General features: G+C 40.0%; 1 protein-coding gene across 3 annotated transcripts; it reads right to left on the bottom strand.

Moving 5' to 3' along the window:
* Positions 1 to 669: 669 nt before the first annotated feature.
* On the bottom strand, positions 670 to 14,995 carry LOC125894269 (aminoacylase-1A-like). 3 transcript variants are annotated; one of them, XM_049585583.1, is made up of 15 exons: positions 14,844 to 14,995; positions 14,284 to 14,428; positions 11,986 to 12,050; positions 11,750 to 11,854; positions 11,563 to 11,657; positions 11,282 to 11,358; positions 8,783 to 8,872; positions 6,973 to 7,029; positions 6,794 to 6,867; positions 4,831 to 4,880; positions 3,382 to 3,526; positions 3,219 to 3,287; positions 3,059 to 3,138; positions 1,451 to 1,511; positions 670 to 1,317 (listed from the first exon to the last, which is right to left on the bottom strand). In XM_049585583.1, exons 2-15 carry the CDS (start codon positions 14,408 to 14,410, stop codon positions 1,153 to 1,155), a joined length of 1,260 nt encoding a protein of 419 aa, XP_049441540.1. In that variant the 5' UTR covers positions 14,411 to 14,428; positions 14,844 to 14,995; the 3' UTR covers positions 670 to 1,152. The 3 variants fall into 3 exon arrangements, with proteins under 3 accessions (XP_049441540.1, XP_049441532.1, XP_049441549.1); XM_049585575.1 differs by lacking the exon at positions 14,844 to 14,995 and adding an exon at positions 14,641 to 14,793; XM_049585592.1 differs by lacking the exon at positions 14,844 to 14,995 and adding an exon at positions 14,513 to 14,651.
* Between the last annotated feature and the right edge of the window lie 892 nt (positions 14,996 to 15,887).

The raw sequence follows: 15,887 nt of genomic DNA, 5'->3' as shown, positions 1-15,887 counted from the left end.
CTAAATGATGAAATTTCTAGGACATTTCTTTGGAATTTCTACTTTTTTGCTGAATCAAAAACATACAGAAACCATGACACTACTGTATGGAACCAAACGATGAATTTTACGAACCATTACATCCATAATATCTACATATACATTTTAAAAGTTGTCTTACACCTTCTTAACTCAAGAAGGCCTTGCAACCTCCTGTGAAGCTTCAGTTGCCTCTCACAGGGTCAGGACCCCCAGGTTGGGAATCAGAGCTTCAGGACCCTTTGTGTAGCTTTAATTCAGACCTGCTCATTGGCAACAGCTGAGCCAAAATGTATTCAGCACATTATTACTGACACTCATTGTGGTGTGTAGGCTGGACTCTCCATCACAACCTTCAAACACAGTACCCAACAGTAATTTGCGATCATTTGAAGGCTGCACTGATAGATTCACTGCTTTAACTGATGTTTGGACATTTTTATTGATGCAGTTATGTTAAATTTTATTGCCTGTCCTTGAAGCAGATGGTTGTCTGGAGGTTAAACGCCTTTGCTGTAGGCAGTCAGAAGTCTTCCTTCATAGCATGGCTCTCCAATTCTGCCGCTCATTCACTGATGTTTAAAATTGCACGTCAGTGTGGCATCAGACACGGATCTATAAGTTGTGTAGAAGAAAATATCACCATGAAAGTAATGAACAAATATATTTATTCAATTTCAGTTTATTAAATAAAATTATATCTGTGGAATCACATTTTTTAAAATCAAGCTTAATTTAAAAAGTGGCAATCAAATGACGGTTTATCGAAGTTAATCAAAGTCATCTTCACATTTTAGTAAGTTGATTTTTTTTCCATACTGATGGAAAACACTGATGACACAATAGGTGATATATCTTTAAGACTGCATACACACAGGCACACTCAATCAACAATGCTGACATACAGTAAGTGTGTTGTTTAAAAACTGCAATACTGAGTAATGCAAAGCTTACTGCGGCTATATATCCTGAGAATTATAAAAAAAATTAAATCAATAGTACCAAAGGCTAAGTGCTCAGTTTGGCTAAGATATACACGTTGTAATTCTTTGGTAATCTCTGTAAAATTTTCAAGTTAAATACTCAGATCATCAGTGAAACACATTTTTAGAGAGGATTAAAATGAAGACTCGTCTAAGCCTCATCAGGACAGGCAGGAACACTCGCTAGAGCCGGGATGAGCCTCTCGAACACGCTGATGCCTTTCAGGAAGACTTGCTCATTCAGGTACTCGTTGTGATCGTGCAGCAGGATTGGCGTCCGGTTCATTGGGGAAAAGCCGATAGCAGGGATACCCACCTATGTTCAACAGATAAACCTATTACCAGGCACAGAACTGGAGGGGTGGAATAGCTTTTGCCTGACAATGTCATGGAAGTCAAACTGAATGACTTTTTCCCTTATTGTCCCTTCTATCAGTTCTTATACTCACCGCTCGGATAAATCGGCTGTCTGTGGCCGCTGGAAATATCTCCTTTTCCAGAGTCATGTTCCTACAGTGGAGACATTGGTGATGTTTTTATGGTAAAAGGACAGATTGAGGACAGTCCTACAGTACCTTCAAGGTTTTGTCAGCTACAGTTATCTGGATCAACATTTCAAAACATGTCCTAAAAGTGTTACAGCTTGGGTTAAGACAGTCTTTTACACTGCCTCTTTTGAGATGGGAATGTTGCACTGTTATTACGCCTCGCTGTTCTGTATAAAAGTTACAGTCTTGGGATGGGGGGACAGAGATGTCTCGCCTTTTAGCAGACAGTGGAGGTAGTTATAGTGTCGAATCGATGTCTATGTAAAAGGGGCAGCCAATAGAATGGGACAGGAATGATGCTTTGACAGGTGTGACCCACCACCAGGAGATTTAAAAAGCAGCTAGAAGCAGTTAGCAGCTAACTCAAAGAAGAACAGCAGCTGAAATTTCGGCAAATTATGGAGACAATGAAGTCTGGGAGCTCCATACTCTCTGAGCAGAGGATGAGAACAACTGCCATATAACAGAGACAGTAAACGGTTATTGTTGTCATGTTTTGCCATAGTTATGGTTTATAATATATATGGTTTATATTTATTTTACTTATTTTACGTACTGCTTTATGTTTTATTTTTTTTCTGCTGCTGCTTCCTGTTTGCACTGTCCCTTTGCTGCTGTAATGTGGCAAATTTCCCCACTGAGGGGCGGTTAAAGGAATATTTTATCTTATCTTATAAAGAGCTGCTGATGGGTATGTTATGTGTCACACTAGAGGCTGATGCTTTTGTGTTGCACGTCACACTTATCACAAATTTATTTCTTCCAGAACTCCAGCATGGTGTCTAAAATCACACAGTGGGGTGGCATGATGCCAGCGTTATTTGGTTCTGTATAAAAAAGCAAAGCCGACGTAATGAAGGGTCTTTGTTGCGACCCTATAGCAGGACCTCTATTTTAGGTCCTATATTTATTTCCAGTAGAATACACAGTAAATGAAAAAGGAAAATCAGTTTTCCTTACAATGCTGAGACAAGTAGCTCGACAGGACAGACAAGTCAATTCTGAACAAGAGAAGAGGATTGTGGGAGCTGTGTGAATATTTGCAGTTGAGGTGTGAAACAATGAATGCATTATTAGGGTTGTGTAAGAGAATATGGAGGATACAGTTCTTATTTTATGATTTATCAGATCAGTAGACAAAGATTTTATTGAGAAATCTGGGTGTTAGATTGCTCATCTACTGTAAATAGATTTGCAGTTTCTGGTTCTTGGACAGTAAAATTAATCAGCAAGGCTCAACAGAAACAGCAAACACACACTGCCTGAGGACAATAAAATCTAAACTCATTTCACCTTCATTTGAATTAGATACAATGGTGTAGATAGAGCTATAACTGTGGTTAAATTATCACAATATATTGTAGCTCTTACTTGCTTTTTATCCAGTGAGTAGTGCCAATAGAAAAATATATTTACACAACATCAGACTGCCTTGTATTTGCCTCTGCACTCTCACATGCAAAAGAAAACAGCATATAGATTATGCATTAGTGTGTGCAGCGTACTCACATTGCTTTGCAGGCTGCACTGAAGGCGCTCCACCAAGGATCATTCTCCGCTGTAGAAGTCACGTGCTGGTTCATATGTTTCTGCAAAGGAAGAGATTTAAATCATTTGACAACAGGAACAAAGCAACAGCTCCTTTAATACTGAGTTTGAGCGCACTGACCTGAGCAAACTCATAAGTGACGTTTTCTCCTGCTTTTTTACACCACTCCTTGATCTGTCTTTCAAAGTCCTGGTGGGATAACAATAATTTAGAGGTTAGTTTAAAGTCCACAGACGTACACAAATCCATCTGCAGATACATATTCACACTCACACAGACACACCTGTAGATTAACTGTGGGTGGTATTCTTAGATCAAAGCTGACGTCCATTTCAGCTGGGATGACGTTGTAGGCCACGCCTCCTTTGACCATGGTCATATTCACTGTGGTGACATCACCGAGGGTGAAACACTCACTGGTATTTAGCCTGAAACACACACACACACACACACACACACCCACACACACCGTAATAGGGACATCACAGTGATTACAATGCAATTACACTGTAACTGAATCTAAAGTAGAATTGCATTTTTGCACTAAAAATAAACTTTTAATCAGAGAGATCTACATCAAATTGGTTTTCTTTGTAACAAACAGCACAACACATTATGCACATTAGCACTCCTTTAAAATAACCAGGAGCCAAAACATGACATTTCTTATAATTTCTTTACACATCCATATTTTTTGTAATAATTACCTTGACATTTTCCTGAAGAGAATGTATGTTATGTCGATGTAATTTGGTATTAATCAGAGGGAATATAGAGGAAATGTTCTAAAACTGTCATTTATTTTTTTCGACAGCAGGTTATATACACATGACACAAGTCGGAGACAAAGAACACAACAATTTCCCCTTTCTGGGAGAGATAAAAGTGTACATATAAGTTCCATGACATATGTGTCGGGGAAACTTGAGAGAGATTAAACTGTCATTTTAGCTAGAAATAAATAAGCTGTGCTCACATTTTCGAAGGGGGCTTCCTTGAAAGTACTACTTAAACTACAAAGAAATTAAAGCCTTGTTTAAAAAAAAGGCATTAACATGCAGAATTACAAGATCATCCACATGGCTCTGTGCCGTAAAAGACTAATTACTTCAAATCCCAGCTCTGCAATATCTGAGGATTTGTGGACCATCTGCAAAAATACGGGCAAAGATCTAACACACAACCTGCATAAGAACGTCAGTATTTCACAAGTGTCGCTTTATTTTTTGTCATTATTCTGTTAAATGGGTTTTAGCGCAGGTGGCAGATGATTGCCTCGACAGGGCGGCCCATAAATCAGAGCTGCTTACAATCGTCATCTTGGAACATGAATGTGACATTTTTACTGTTACACATGGTTCATTAAAACATCTCAGTAGCATTACCTTGGAGGAGTGAGCCATAAACAGGCACACGAGCCATTAGGAGCAACTCTTGCACAGTTGGAATAGTCAAAAATGTCATTTTTACAGTCCTTAAGAGATGCTTTCAGCATTTTATTTGAATCTGCAGTACAAAATAAGCATAGAGAGGACTTTCATACTGAGACTTCCTGCAGAGAATCAGACCTTAAAGCTCACATTTGGAGAAGAACTGCACAAAGCAGATCAAGTGTTGTGTTATAAATATGCTGTGATTAAAATCTATCAGCTCAAGCTTAACCCAAAGCGTGTATTAATGAGACAATCTGTCTTGCCGCATACATTATATAATAAATTAAGTTCAATCTCACCTGTGCTTCTCCTTCTCTCTGAAGTCCAGGAAGGAGTTAATGACTTGGCGCTGGGAAAGATAAGGCAGAATGGTCACTGACACTAGGTGTAATTACATGGACAATAAAGGCCAAAACACACTGGCAGCGAACGCAGAGTGTCTAAAGATATGCCCCTATTATTTTCAATGTGCAACCACACACCAGCAGTGGCAAGATGTACGCTTGAGCTCCTGGACGTGCACTTTTCCCCACTCACTCTCTGCTTGTACATACCAGCTCCCATAGTAACTCTTTGTCTCTGCTTCTATGGCAGCTTGACTCCTTTCCTCACCATTTAAGTACAAGGAGAGCTCTGTAGCCATTGTTGTGTCTCGTGTAATAAAGAATAGATGAGGAGAGACTCGCTGTTGAGGTCGAGAAATATCCCGAGCTCAATGACCCACAATCCCTTGTAATTAAGACAATGGCCAAAAAAATATTGCCTGGCGAGTCACAGCTCTGGAGATTGGCAGATCAGGTGAGAAATTAAGTTTAATTAGGGGCTCTTCACACAGTTTTAAGCTAATGCATAGGTAGAGGAAGTACAGATCTTTCACTTCATAAGTGCTGTTTCATAGGCAACTGGACTTGCTTTAGTTTCTTAAGGACGTTTCGCCTCTCATCCAAGAAGCCTCTTCAGTTCTTCTTCAGAACTGAAGAGGCTTCAGTTCTTCTTCAGAACTGAAGAGGCTTCTTGGATGAGAGGCGAAATGTCTTCAAGAGACTCAAGCAAGTCCAGTTGCCTACGATATAGCACTTATGATTACCTTGACCTGGATGACTCAAGAATCTTCACTGACTTACAGATCTTTCAGTAAAAGTAGTGATAACTTTGCGTGTAGTTGTAACACGACTTGTCCAGTGTGGGCTAGGGGTGGCACTTGACGCATGCTGCAGCAGCGCTGGTGTGTTTTCAGCTTAATACTCCTCTAATAATCAGAACAATGGCCCAATCAGAATAAAAATGTCTCATATAACCACCTCAAGTGGAAGAGACTGGACCAATTAGAGGGAATTTTCAAACAGGTTGAGAGGGGTGGTGTAAACTTTTGATAATCAGTTTAAAAAGGAAAATATTAGCGCCTATTAACCATGTAAACATTTAATCTGATTGTTTCTCTCTGGTTGAAAGAAATATATCCTCTCTGTGCATGTTTGCCCCATGCGAGGGTAACATTAGGTGAAGTAGTGCAACACATACAACATGCCACAACAGCTGTCTCTATGCGCCTCCCTCTGCTGAATTTGACAGAGAATCGTTCATAAATTCAAAATAGTGGTAGTGTGCTCAGCCAGTGCTACGTTCTTAAGTGTGAGAACGCAGTAATTGCATTCTTTGATTTTGAAACAGGAAACAACAGGCTACATGTGGACTCGCTGGAAATAACAATTACCTGTATCACTACCTGTAGCAGTAGCCTACATAAGAGACATTTAGGGAACATCTGTAAATTGTAACCGCAGATCATAACCTTGGTTACACTTACATTACTTACTACTAAATTGTATTAACAAGTAGAATCACTTCTTCTCCCTCTATACTTTATGTACTGAATTAATTTAATTTTCTCTGTAAGGTTGGAAAAAAAAACCTTAAGATCTCATTAGATCACTTTATTTAGCATCCATATACCCTGTTAAGTTGGGAACTAATTGGAATCATTTAATCTGATAATGACTTCAGTGACTTTAGGATATTACATACCTTGACATGTTTCAGCAGAAACTTCCGCCGAAACATGTCAAGGTATGTAATATCCTAACAAATCTGAGATAAAAGAACACTAAAGTCATTATCATAAACTAAAGACATAATGAACACCATTGAACTATCATTTAATCTGGTTGTAGATATATTGTCCATGTAACCACAGCGACAGTCCCTTAGTCCTGTTATGATTAAACAATTTTATTAGCTAGTTAACACAACATTGACACTTACCATCTTCTCCGCAGCTGTGTTCTCCACAAACCTAGACCCATGACCTGGGCTGCCCGGGCAGTGGACTGTAATCCCTGGAGAGAAGAAATATTTCTGCTTGATTTAACATTAACTTTATCATTCCTCAAAAATCCTGAATCTGATAAGACGGTGAAAGTCTTTTACTCTGTTATACTCACACCAGGGGTTCCTCTCTCCATAAAACACAGTGAAGGCCTCGCCAGGGTTGGCTAGACCTACAGAACACAGACAGACAAATAAAACACTTTTAGCATTAGTCAAGTGGATAAAGATTATTATAGAAACAGTTGGGCAAAAGGACAAAAGTAGATGATCTAAATATTAGCAAATACACATCAGGGACTGAATTTCACCACATATTTGCCATTGGCTTCGAAATCAATAAAGGTAATTTGGCAAAGTGAGTAATACCTAAATATCTGGTTGTCAGACTTTGACATCAATGACAACCCTGACACACCCAATATCTGACTAAAAATTTTAATAAACTGTTTCAAAGTCATCTAACTATAAAGCAAGGAATCTCTGTCTGTGTGTGAGGGTGTCCTTTCCATATCTGGAGAACCTTTCCTCCGATCTACTTCACATTTGGCAGGTGTATTGCTAGGGACCCAGGGAAGTGCAGTGTCAAATTTGGTGCAATTTGGTGCATGAAAAATGTTCAGTATCAATAAACTTTCAATGAACAAGTGAACAGCGCTCTGTGCAGCAGTGGGGGCAGGGCTTCAGGGCTCTGTGGAGAGTCTAGCATACCTTCACCTCTCTGTCGCTCACCACATTCATCAACAGGTGAATAAAGAGAGACCGGAAAGATCAGAAACGTCACACTGTAGCCAACTCAAACATTTCAAGCATCAGCCATGTAACTTATGGAATAAAGGTGTCAAATGTAAAGATGTCTGGATGAGCAATTCTCGAGAAAGCTGCAAACTATACACCACAGTAACTCGCTGCTGCCTGCATGCACACGGCAAGAGAGCAGAGGGAGGGAGAGACGCTGTGGTGCTGCCAGAGGAGCCGCTGACTGAGTTTACTTTAAACAACAAGTCTCCAAAAGGGTCTGAAAAGTCTGTGCCACATGTATAAGCCCATAATTCATATTTGGTGGTGGAGGAAACATTCACATCCTTAACTTAAGTTAAAGTACAAAATACCACACTTGACATAACCACTGCAGTTATAATGTAGAACATGGGGGCATTAGCAAAAAAACACCCAAGTTGCGGCTACTCGTGGTCAGAAACACTGATGAAATACACTTAGCGAGATATGTGCAACACTCCACAAAGCCCTGAAGCCCCGCCCCTGCTGCTGCACAAAGCCACAGTGTGCTGTTTACTTGTTTACTCAAAGTATATTAATATTGAACATGTCAGATGTCCAAATCACACCACATTCTTGGGTCCACACCAACACACCCACCAAGTGTGAAGTAGATCAGATGGATGGTTGTATATATATGTGAAGGACACAGACAGACAGATTTTATAGTCAGATTAGTAACACAAATGAAAGACAAGATGACCTTCATATGGAAATAAAAGAAACATTAAGAATGCCACAAAATGAAGCGGTGTTTCCTTCACTCAGTCCTTCCTTTGAGCTTGAAGGACATTAAACCAGATAGTGGAGGATGAATATAAATGGAATTAACTTTCTAAAGTTGCAGTCAGGGACCTACTGAGAATGTAGCATGAAGCAAATGCATTGTTGCTATGGTAACCTGCAGTTTATTTAGATGTATCTTGCACAATGACCTAGAGTGATAATTGCTCTACTGGCAGGAAAGTTTGAGGTGCCAAGACACAAAATTTCAAATAGAAAACCTGAACTGAACTTCTCTTGGTCGTGGTCCAAACTCAACAACTGGCCCTGGTTTTAACTTATTGAGTAGCTGAGTGACCTTCAGTGTTCAGGTAGGTATTCATAACATTTAAAAGAAGATGTTGCAAACAGTTATATATTTACCTTCATCAAGTGCAAAGCCAATGTTTAATTTATGGAACTCAGCATGGTTCACAAATGTTTCCATTCCCTTGTGACCTCCGACTTCTTCATCTGAAAAGAAAAATAATTTTTAGTTGTTTATGTCACATTTTCATTTGTCAAAATGCTCATACTTGGCTATGATATAGATATGCATTTTAACTCTTTCTGAATCTATTTGACACGGTCCACCTGGGGGGGCGCAGAGGCAGGTGTGGCGTGCTTGACCAGAGAGGGAAATGTGATGTGGAACTAATGTTTTAAGGAACTAATACTTTGATATCTGGATCATTTTTTGACAGAGAAGAAAAGAAAATCAAGCAGTGCTTTCCAGCAGTGTACCAGTGCCGCAGAACATGCAGAGACTCGTCATCTTTCATCGCCCTGAGACAAGTTTGCGTTTCCTAGGGTGGTGAAGGCATGACCCACCCTGACATTCTTACTCTAATCCTGACCAATCTCTCTCTTCCTGCCGAAACCTAACCAACAAAGACAACAAGTATGAGCCAGTCAGAGAGAGTAGGGTGGGTCATGCCTTCGCTATCGTTGGAAGAGAAAGTGATGGTGGATGTGCTCAGAGCAGACAGCTATTGGTGATTGGAGCACACCAGGACACACAGAGGTTGATCATTATGACAGTGCCTAAAGGCCCAGGCTACATGATGAGTGTTAACAAGAGGCAGACAAAAGGAAAATGCCGGTTTAGTGTGTATGGGAGGTCAAAATGGAGTTCTCAAACTAGAGTGTGAAGCACTTACAGGCCCCCCGCTACTCACTATGACAACTAACAACAAGCACCTTTTTCTTTAAAACTAGTCAAATGACCACGGCAAACAGTTCAATACCCGCTCTACTCTCATTCTATTTCTATGACGCACTCTAAAACCCAACAGTGCTGGTTTGTGCCAGTTGTGGTTTCCAGTCTAAATGCTGCTTGTGCAGACAGAGTCACTGTTTGACTATCAGATAACAGAGAGTCAGTGCAGTTACCCCACTGTTGCCAATAAAAAATTGCCACCCTTGCCAATATGTAACATAGGGCAAGCAAGCAAGCAATCCCTGTTTCGATGTAATGACCAACCAGAGTTCACCTTTGTGAAACTTTGTCTGAGCAGAAGTGCTTGGTCAGCCAATGGAAACAATGCTCCACTGTTTCTCGTGAAATAAAACTTAAAACAAACTTCCCAAGTGTATACCTGGCATTTCCTGGTGGGTTTTTCACTCTCTATGTGAGATTCCATTGCCTTAATTCCTATTGTGCTGAGATTGAAAAACTTCAGCCATGCCACAAAATCTTGGTTTAAGTCCCCATGAAATGAAAAATGTCCAATTTTAATCCTGTGTCTGCATAAAGTGAGAATTTATCTTCAGGTATTTGGTAAATATATGTAAATAAAATCCTGTACCTGGAATATTTTTTGTTTACAAAATATACTACAATCAAATGAGCCCTTGGGCAACAAGCTAGCCACATCGGCCATATAAAACTGCACCTCACCATTTGTGAATTGTAGTAGCTAACAGAGCAATATTGAGAGAGACAGGAAGAGATGTGAGTTACCAGCTCACCCCCTTTTTCCCCTTTAAGGGTGGTGGCCTTGTGGGTAACCTGTGAGGGTATGACGTGTGCTTTATAGTGTGTATTGAGGGAAGCAGCTCTCTAGGGGTGTCATGGTGAAGACGCATGCAGCAAGTACTGATGACAGTCAGTAGAGTTAAGTGTCTAGATAAGCTCAGGGCTACTCTTAGACATCATGAAAAGGCCATATTTGTCGTTTTGTGGTGAAGACTTTAATAAAGCTGTTGTTTGTGAACGGCATCCGAAAGCCTCGCCATCCTTCCTTCTGCAGAGTGGTCCGGACTGCTAGAAGCTAGTTAGCAGCTAATAACGAGCTAAGCTAATTTAATGTTGATAAGCCAGCATGTTCCCAACTACAGTTTGGAGCCGGTAAGCTGTCACTGAGAGAGAGGTAACACGTGTGTTTGGATATCAGTAGGCAAAACCTTTGATTTCATTTCCCAAAAAATTTGGCAGAGGCCTAATTCATCTCTCCCTCGTCCTCTTCCTGATCTAATGGTGATGGAGGTGTGTGTGGAGTAAACAGACATATAACATATAACGGTTTTAAGGAATACTGTGACAGAAAAGTTAATAGTTAGTTGATGTTTCCCAAGACGGTTGTCGTACCGTGAAAATCTTAAACCGTTGCAACCCTATACCCACATCAGAACCATGAAACGACATCCTTCTTTGGTGCTGCCTGCATGGCAGTTTCTCTGAATGACAGGACACACCTTAACAGGCGTAAAAAAAAAAGCTACCAGGTAAGTGAGGATAGTGTCAGTTAAGTCTGAACACGCCTCCACTGTGTTTTCTAAGTCTGGAAAAATATGTGAAAACACCTGTGCAGGTGCATCAAGAGTGTGAAGATGTTCTGACAACAAACTATACATAGAGGAGGGAAAGAATCAGATGTTTACCAGGAACAAACATTAAGTGCACAGTGCGCATCAGTTTCCGTCCCTCTGCCTTCAGTCTTCTGACTGCCTGGATGTACCTGCAAAGAACAAAAGAAAAAAACGTCAAGAGTTGTGACAGGAATATGAAATGGAGTCTGAACTGACATTATACAGGCTGAGTGGGTGGGTGTTAAAACAGGTGTTTCTTATACAACATAATTTAAAGTGAAGATCACAACAACACTAAACTAGAGTACAAATCCTGTGTAATAAAACAAGTCATTAATGCAGTTTATACCCACTGTATAGTTACACATTTCATGTCCTGTGATCCCCGGGCATAAATGTTGCCCTCTGCATCTTTGAAAGCACTGAAAGCATCGTATTTCCAATGTTCCTGGAGAAGAGATTGATATCAAATCTATTTTTTTTCATGTCCGTCACAGATTATTACAGGTTTGTAACGCCACAAACAGACAGAGGCCATACCTGAAAAACAGGTACAACATCTGTGTGGGAGTTCAGTAAGATGGATTTCAAGGTCGGGTTCGTTCCTTCCCATGTCATGATCGACACGACTCTGCCCGGGCATATCTACAGGGAGATGGAATGACAGATAAGACCCAGCGTTTCCTTTCAGAGGAGGTATTAATAATCCCTGTACTGTATTTACAGCTTGTACATAAATGCTGGCTACATGATTTATGATATCATCACTGACACACCTCAATCTTTCTCATAGGCAGCCCAAGCTCCTCAGCTATTCTGTCCAGGAAGCGAAGAGCAGCATCTAGAAGTGATATCAACAGGTAGCAGAAAAAATCTGTTTAAAGTTTAATTATCTAAAAGTTCACAAAACAACAGACAATCAGAATTTCTGCTTTTTGATACCATTTGAATTGTGCCATGAATTACACAAATGTAATTTTGCAAGTCAAGAAAGTTGCGGTTTGTGGTAAAACTGTAGACGTATAAGACTGTGAAAATAAGTCATTATAGCAACTACACAAGTCGTGTTAGTAACATCATACATCCTTTTTCCATTGTCACTCTTGGCCGCGCTGAGTAAAGTCATGCTGCCCCAATTTTTGTTTCCATTGTCAGTTTAGATGTGCCGTGCCACGCTAAGCCGGGCTGGAGATGGACCTTCTCAGAGGCCGGGCCTGCCCTCAAGCAGGTAGCAGTGACATCTTACTGACCGCAGCCCCGACAAACCCCCTTCTCCGCTCCAAACAAGAGTGTGTGTGTTGTAAGACTCTCTTCACGTCTGTCTGCAGGAGATCAGAGAGAAAGGTGTTTTTAAAGTCTCTGTGTGTTCAGCTCTCAGTACGTGTGTAGCTTCTGACTGATTATCTCTGTAGTTTGGAGTTTAGTTTAGATAATTGCTTAATTTTACTGTTGCATTTTTGCTATCAGCCTTATTATAAGTTGTGTGATAAGTTGCTGCTCAAAAACTTCACTTTTTAATTTTGCTGATTCAAAACAAAGTTTTTACATAAAAAAAATAAAGGGGGACTTTTATTGTGAAGGATCTATAGGAAATGAAATGTGTTATTACTGAATTAGCGGAACTTTGTTAACAGCCTCTCTTTGGTAAAAGCACTTCTAATAATACAGCAGGGAGGAAAGTGAAAGCAGAAGCCACAGTGAGATGCTGATGAAAAAGGGGTAATACCTTCCTCTCTTGCTGAAGCTACGATGCCTGTGTTTTGTAGCGGTGTTGTACTAAAATGTGTTCCCTGTCAAATAGTGTTGGCCCCCTGTCAGTGCTTAGTATCCTGCTCAGTGCTTAGGGCTAAGGGTTTGGTTCAGGTTAAGGTAAGGAGAAACACTTATCAACGTGGAAACAGTCTGTGAAGCAACATTGAGATGATTTATATGATTTTTTTTTTTTTTTTGCTTCCTGGCTGATAAAAAGACCAGTAGTTACTTGATAAAACACATCAGCTATAAAATTACAGCTGTGCATGGAACATACTAAGTTAATCATGTAACTAGCTGGTGTAGGTGATGTATCTTGTGCACGACGACACAAAACTAAATAGTTCTACAATAAATCTACGACTAACTGTGACTTCCTTGACTTGCAAAATTATCTTTTTAACTGATAACATCATATTTGTAGTTCGCGGCACCATTCAAACAGGATCAACAAATTATTTGTCTCATGCTGTGGACCACTGTACATATTTTTTCAGAACTAGTTCCCATGGGAGACACCAGAACATGAGGGTCTTCACCTCTCATGCAAGGTCCTAATAATGAGTCTGAACTAAGGCTGCACAGTTGATTGAATTATTATCAAAATCACAATATTGCAAAGTGCAATATTCAAATTGCAGGAGCTGCAATTCTTCAATAAAAGTAAAATATGTCACAACATACCATCATAAATGAAGCATGGCAGTGCTACAGACATGCTCTGGTTGACTAACTTTTCCAGATGTAAGGCAGACCCCAGAAATAGTCCAGAAATATCACAAAAAAAATAATGGCAATGTGATTTTGCTTTGGCATATTGTGCAGCCCTAATCTGAACTAAAACAAAAGGCTTAACTTCCTGCACACAAACAATCTCAGCAGACACTTGGTGCAATCCCTTTCTTTAGGTCAGGGTCACACGTTGTCTGCTTTGCTTGACCAGTGAAGTGAGAGCCTGGGTCAGCACCTCAGCTTTCTCCTCAAGATAAATAACTGAGATGATTTAATGTCTAACTGACACAGATAAGAGCTGGACTTTGAAATATCAGAAGGTAAGATGATAGGAGGGTTACAGGCAATTACATCTCATACTTTTATTCGCAGCTACTTACTTTTAAACATTTTTACTTTAAAAAAAATAAAATACTCGTAGTTGTGTGAAGTGATATGAGGAGTAAAATAACAGCAACATTTTGGCCATATTCCAACAGCTGTTCGTCCTGACCCAAATGTTTTAGTTAAATAAATGTCAAAACTCCAGCTGAGACATCTCCAAAGGCCATGGCTTAACAAATCAATGACTTGTAATGAGAACACCTCACCATAGTCAGGCTCTGGGTGGACAGTTTTGAGCCGCAGGTACTCTCTGAACAGACTGACAGAGGGATCCTCTCCCTCAGCAGAGCTCTGTCCTCCTCCAACACCTGGACCATCTTTGTCAGGCAGCATGGTGCGATTTATTCACTCCTTTGAGGACACACAGGTTAACACCATTAAAACATATTACAGTCAAACATGATAGATAACATGCCAGCATCATGTGAGACATACTGTGTGTCTGATCAAACACAGCCCAAACTGCACATCATGTCCTGTACCGCTGCCATGCTGCAGTCACAGCTGCTGTCTGACCGTTAGGTGCCACAGGCCGGCAGCCTGTCACCGCTAGCCGGTGTTACCTGCTTTAAGCCGATGAGGACACAGTTAATGCTACAACAGCTAGCCAGCCTCGTAGCCAGATATCCTCTCTCCTCAGTAGTAAAGGAGCTATGGCTGCGTCCTGACCCTTTTTCAGTCACCTAGCTGAGGCTGCTGGTAAACAGGGACCGACGTCACATGATTTAACATTGATTTAATGATTTTAGCCAAAGTTAATACTCACAGGACTTTCCCGGTGCTGTCCACTTGCTGGTCAGGTAACGTTGAGCTGTGTCAGCTGATCACTGCTGACTGGGCTGGTTCCTGCCCTTCAAAATAAAACACATGTCGCAGATGCTGTGTCGAAGTCTGCTTCCTCTCAAGCGTGACTGTGACGGTGGGGGAGGGGCAATACGCATACACACACAGAGGAAACGACACTGTTAGAAAAATAAACTATATAAAATATAAAATAAACTATTGAAGGGGGAACTCGTTTCCAAACACCTAAATGAAATAATTTAAATAATTTTGCATAATAATTAGACGCTAAAAAAATGTTTTATATATTTTTAAGGCATTCACATAAAATAAATTAACTCTTTCACACACACAGTGGTCACCACAGCAGACAGCTATTTCAAACCCATCTTCTATATGCATGGGTTTGATGCTATAGTTGCTTTTAAGTCACTGAAGTGGACCCTGGTGTGTCATGCCATACACTGACACCCACTGGCCAGGTGTTGTAAGTGCAAAACACATTTCCCAAAACAAAAATGGCCGACAGAATTTAGGAAATGTGAAGCTCAGAAATATTTTGCCAATCCTTTTATGATAAGAGACCCTTAAAAAGTAACATCTAAGGAGTTATACAGTTGGTAAACTTCCCAAGTGGGAAAGGAGTGCTACTCATAAACTAGAGGAAAATAAAACTGTTAAAAAAAAAAAAACTTCAACAGGAAAACTCATTTCCAAATAATAAAATTCAACTTTTCTACATAATAACTGGATGATACACATTTTTAAAAAAGTGTTTTATACAACTTTGAGCATTAACAAAAATATATCTGAACCCTTTCACACATAGTTGTCACTACAGTGGACAGCTATTTAAAACCTATTTTCTTACATTCATGGGGTTTGATGCATATAAGTCACTGCAGTGGACCCTAGTGTGTCATGGTGTTGGGTTTATTTTCAATAGTCACAGTGTTTAATAAAGTATGAAACTGTTTATTTCAATATCTGACCATTGTTGTGAAAAAACTTAAATAATAAATAATGA

Source organism: Epinephelus fuscoguttatus, linkage group LG1, assembly GCF_011397635.1.
Source record: "Epinephelus fuscoguttatus linkage group LG1, E.fuscoguttatus.final_Chr_v1".
Taxonomy (NCBI): Eukaryota; Metazoa; Chordata; class Actinopteri; order Perciformes; family Serranidae; genus Epinephelus; species Epinephelus fuscoguttatus.
The sequence above is the reverse complement of the archived record's forward strand: the minus strand, read 5'-3'. Positions and strand labels throughout refer to the sequence as shown.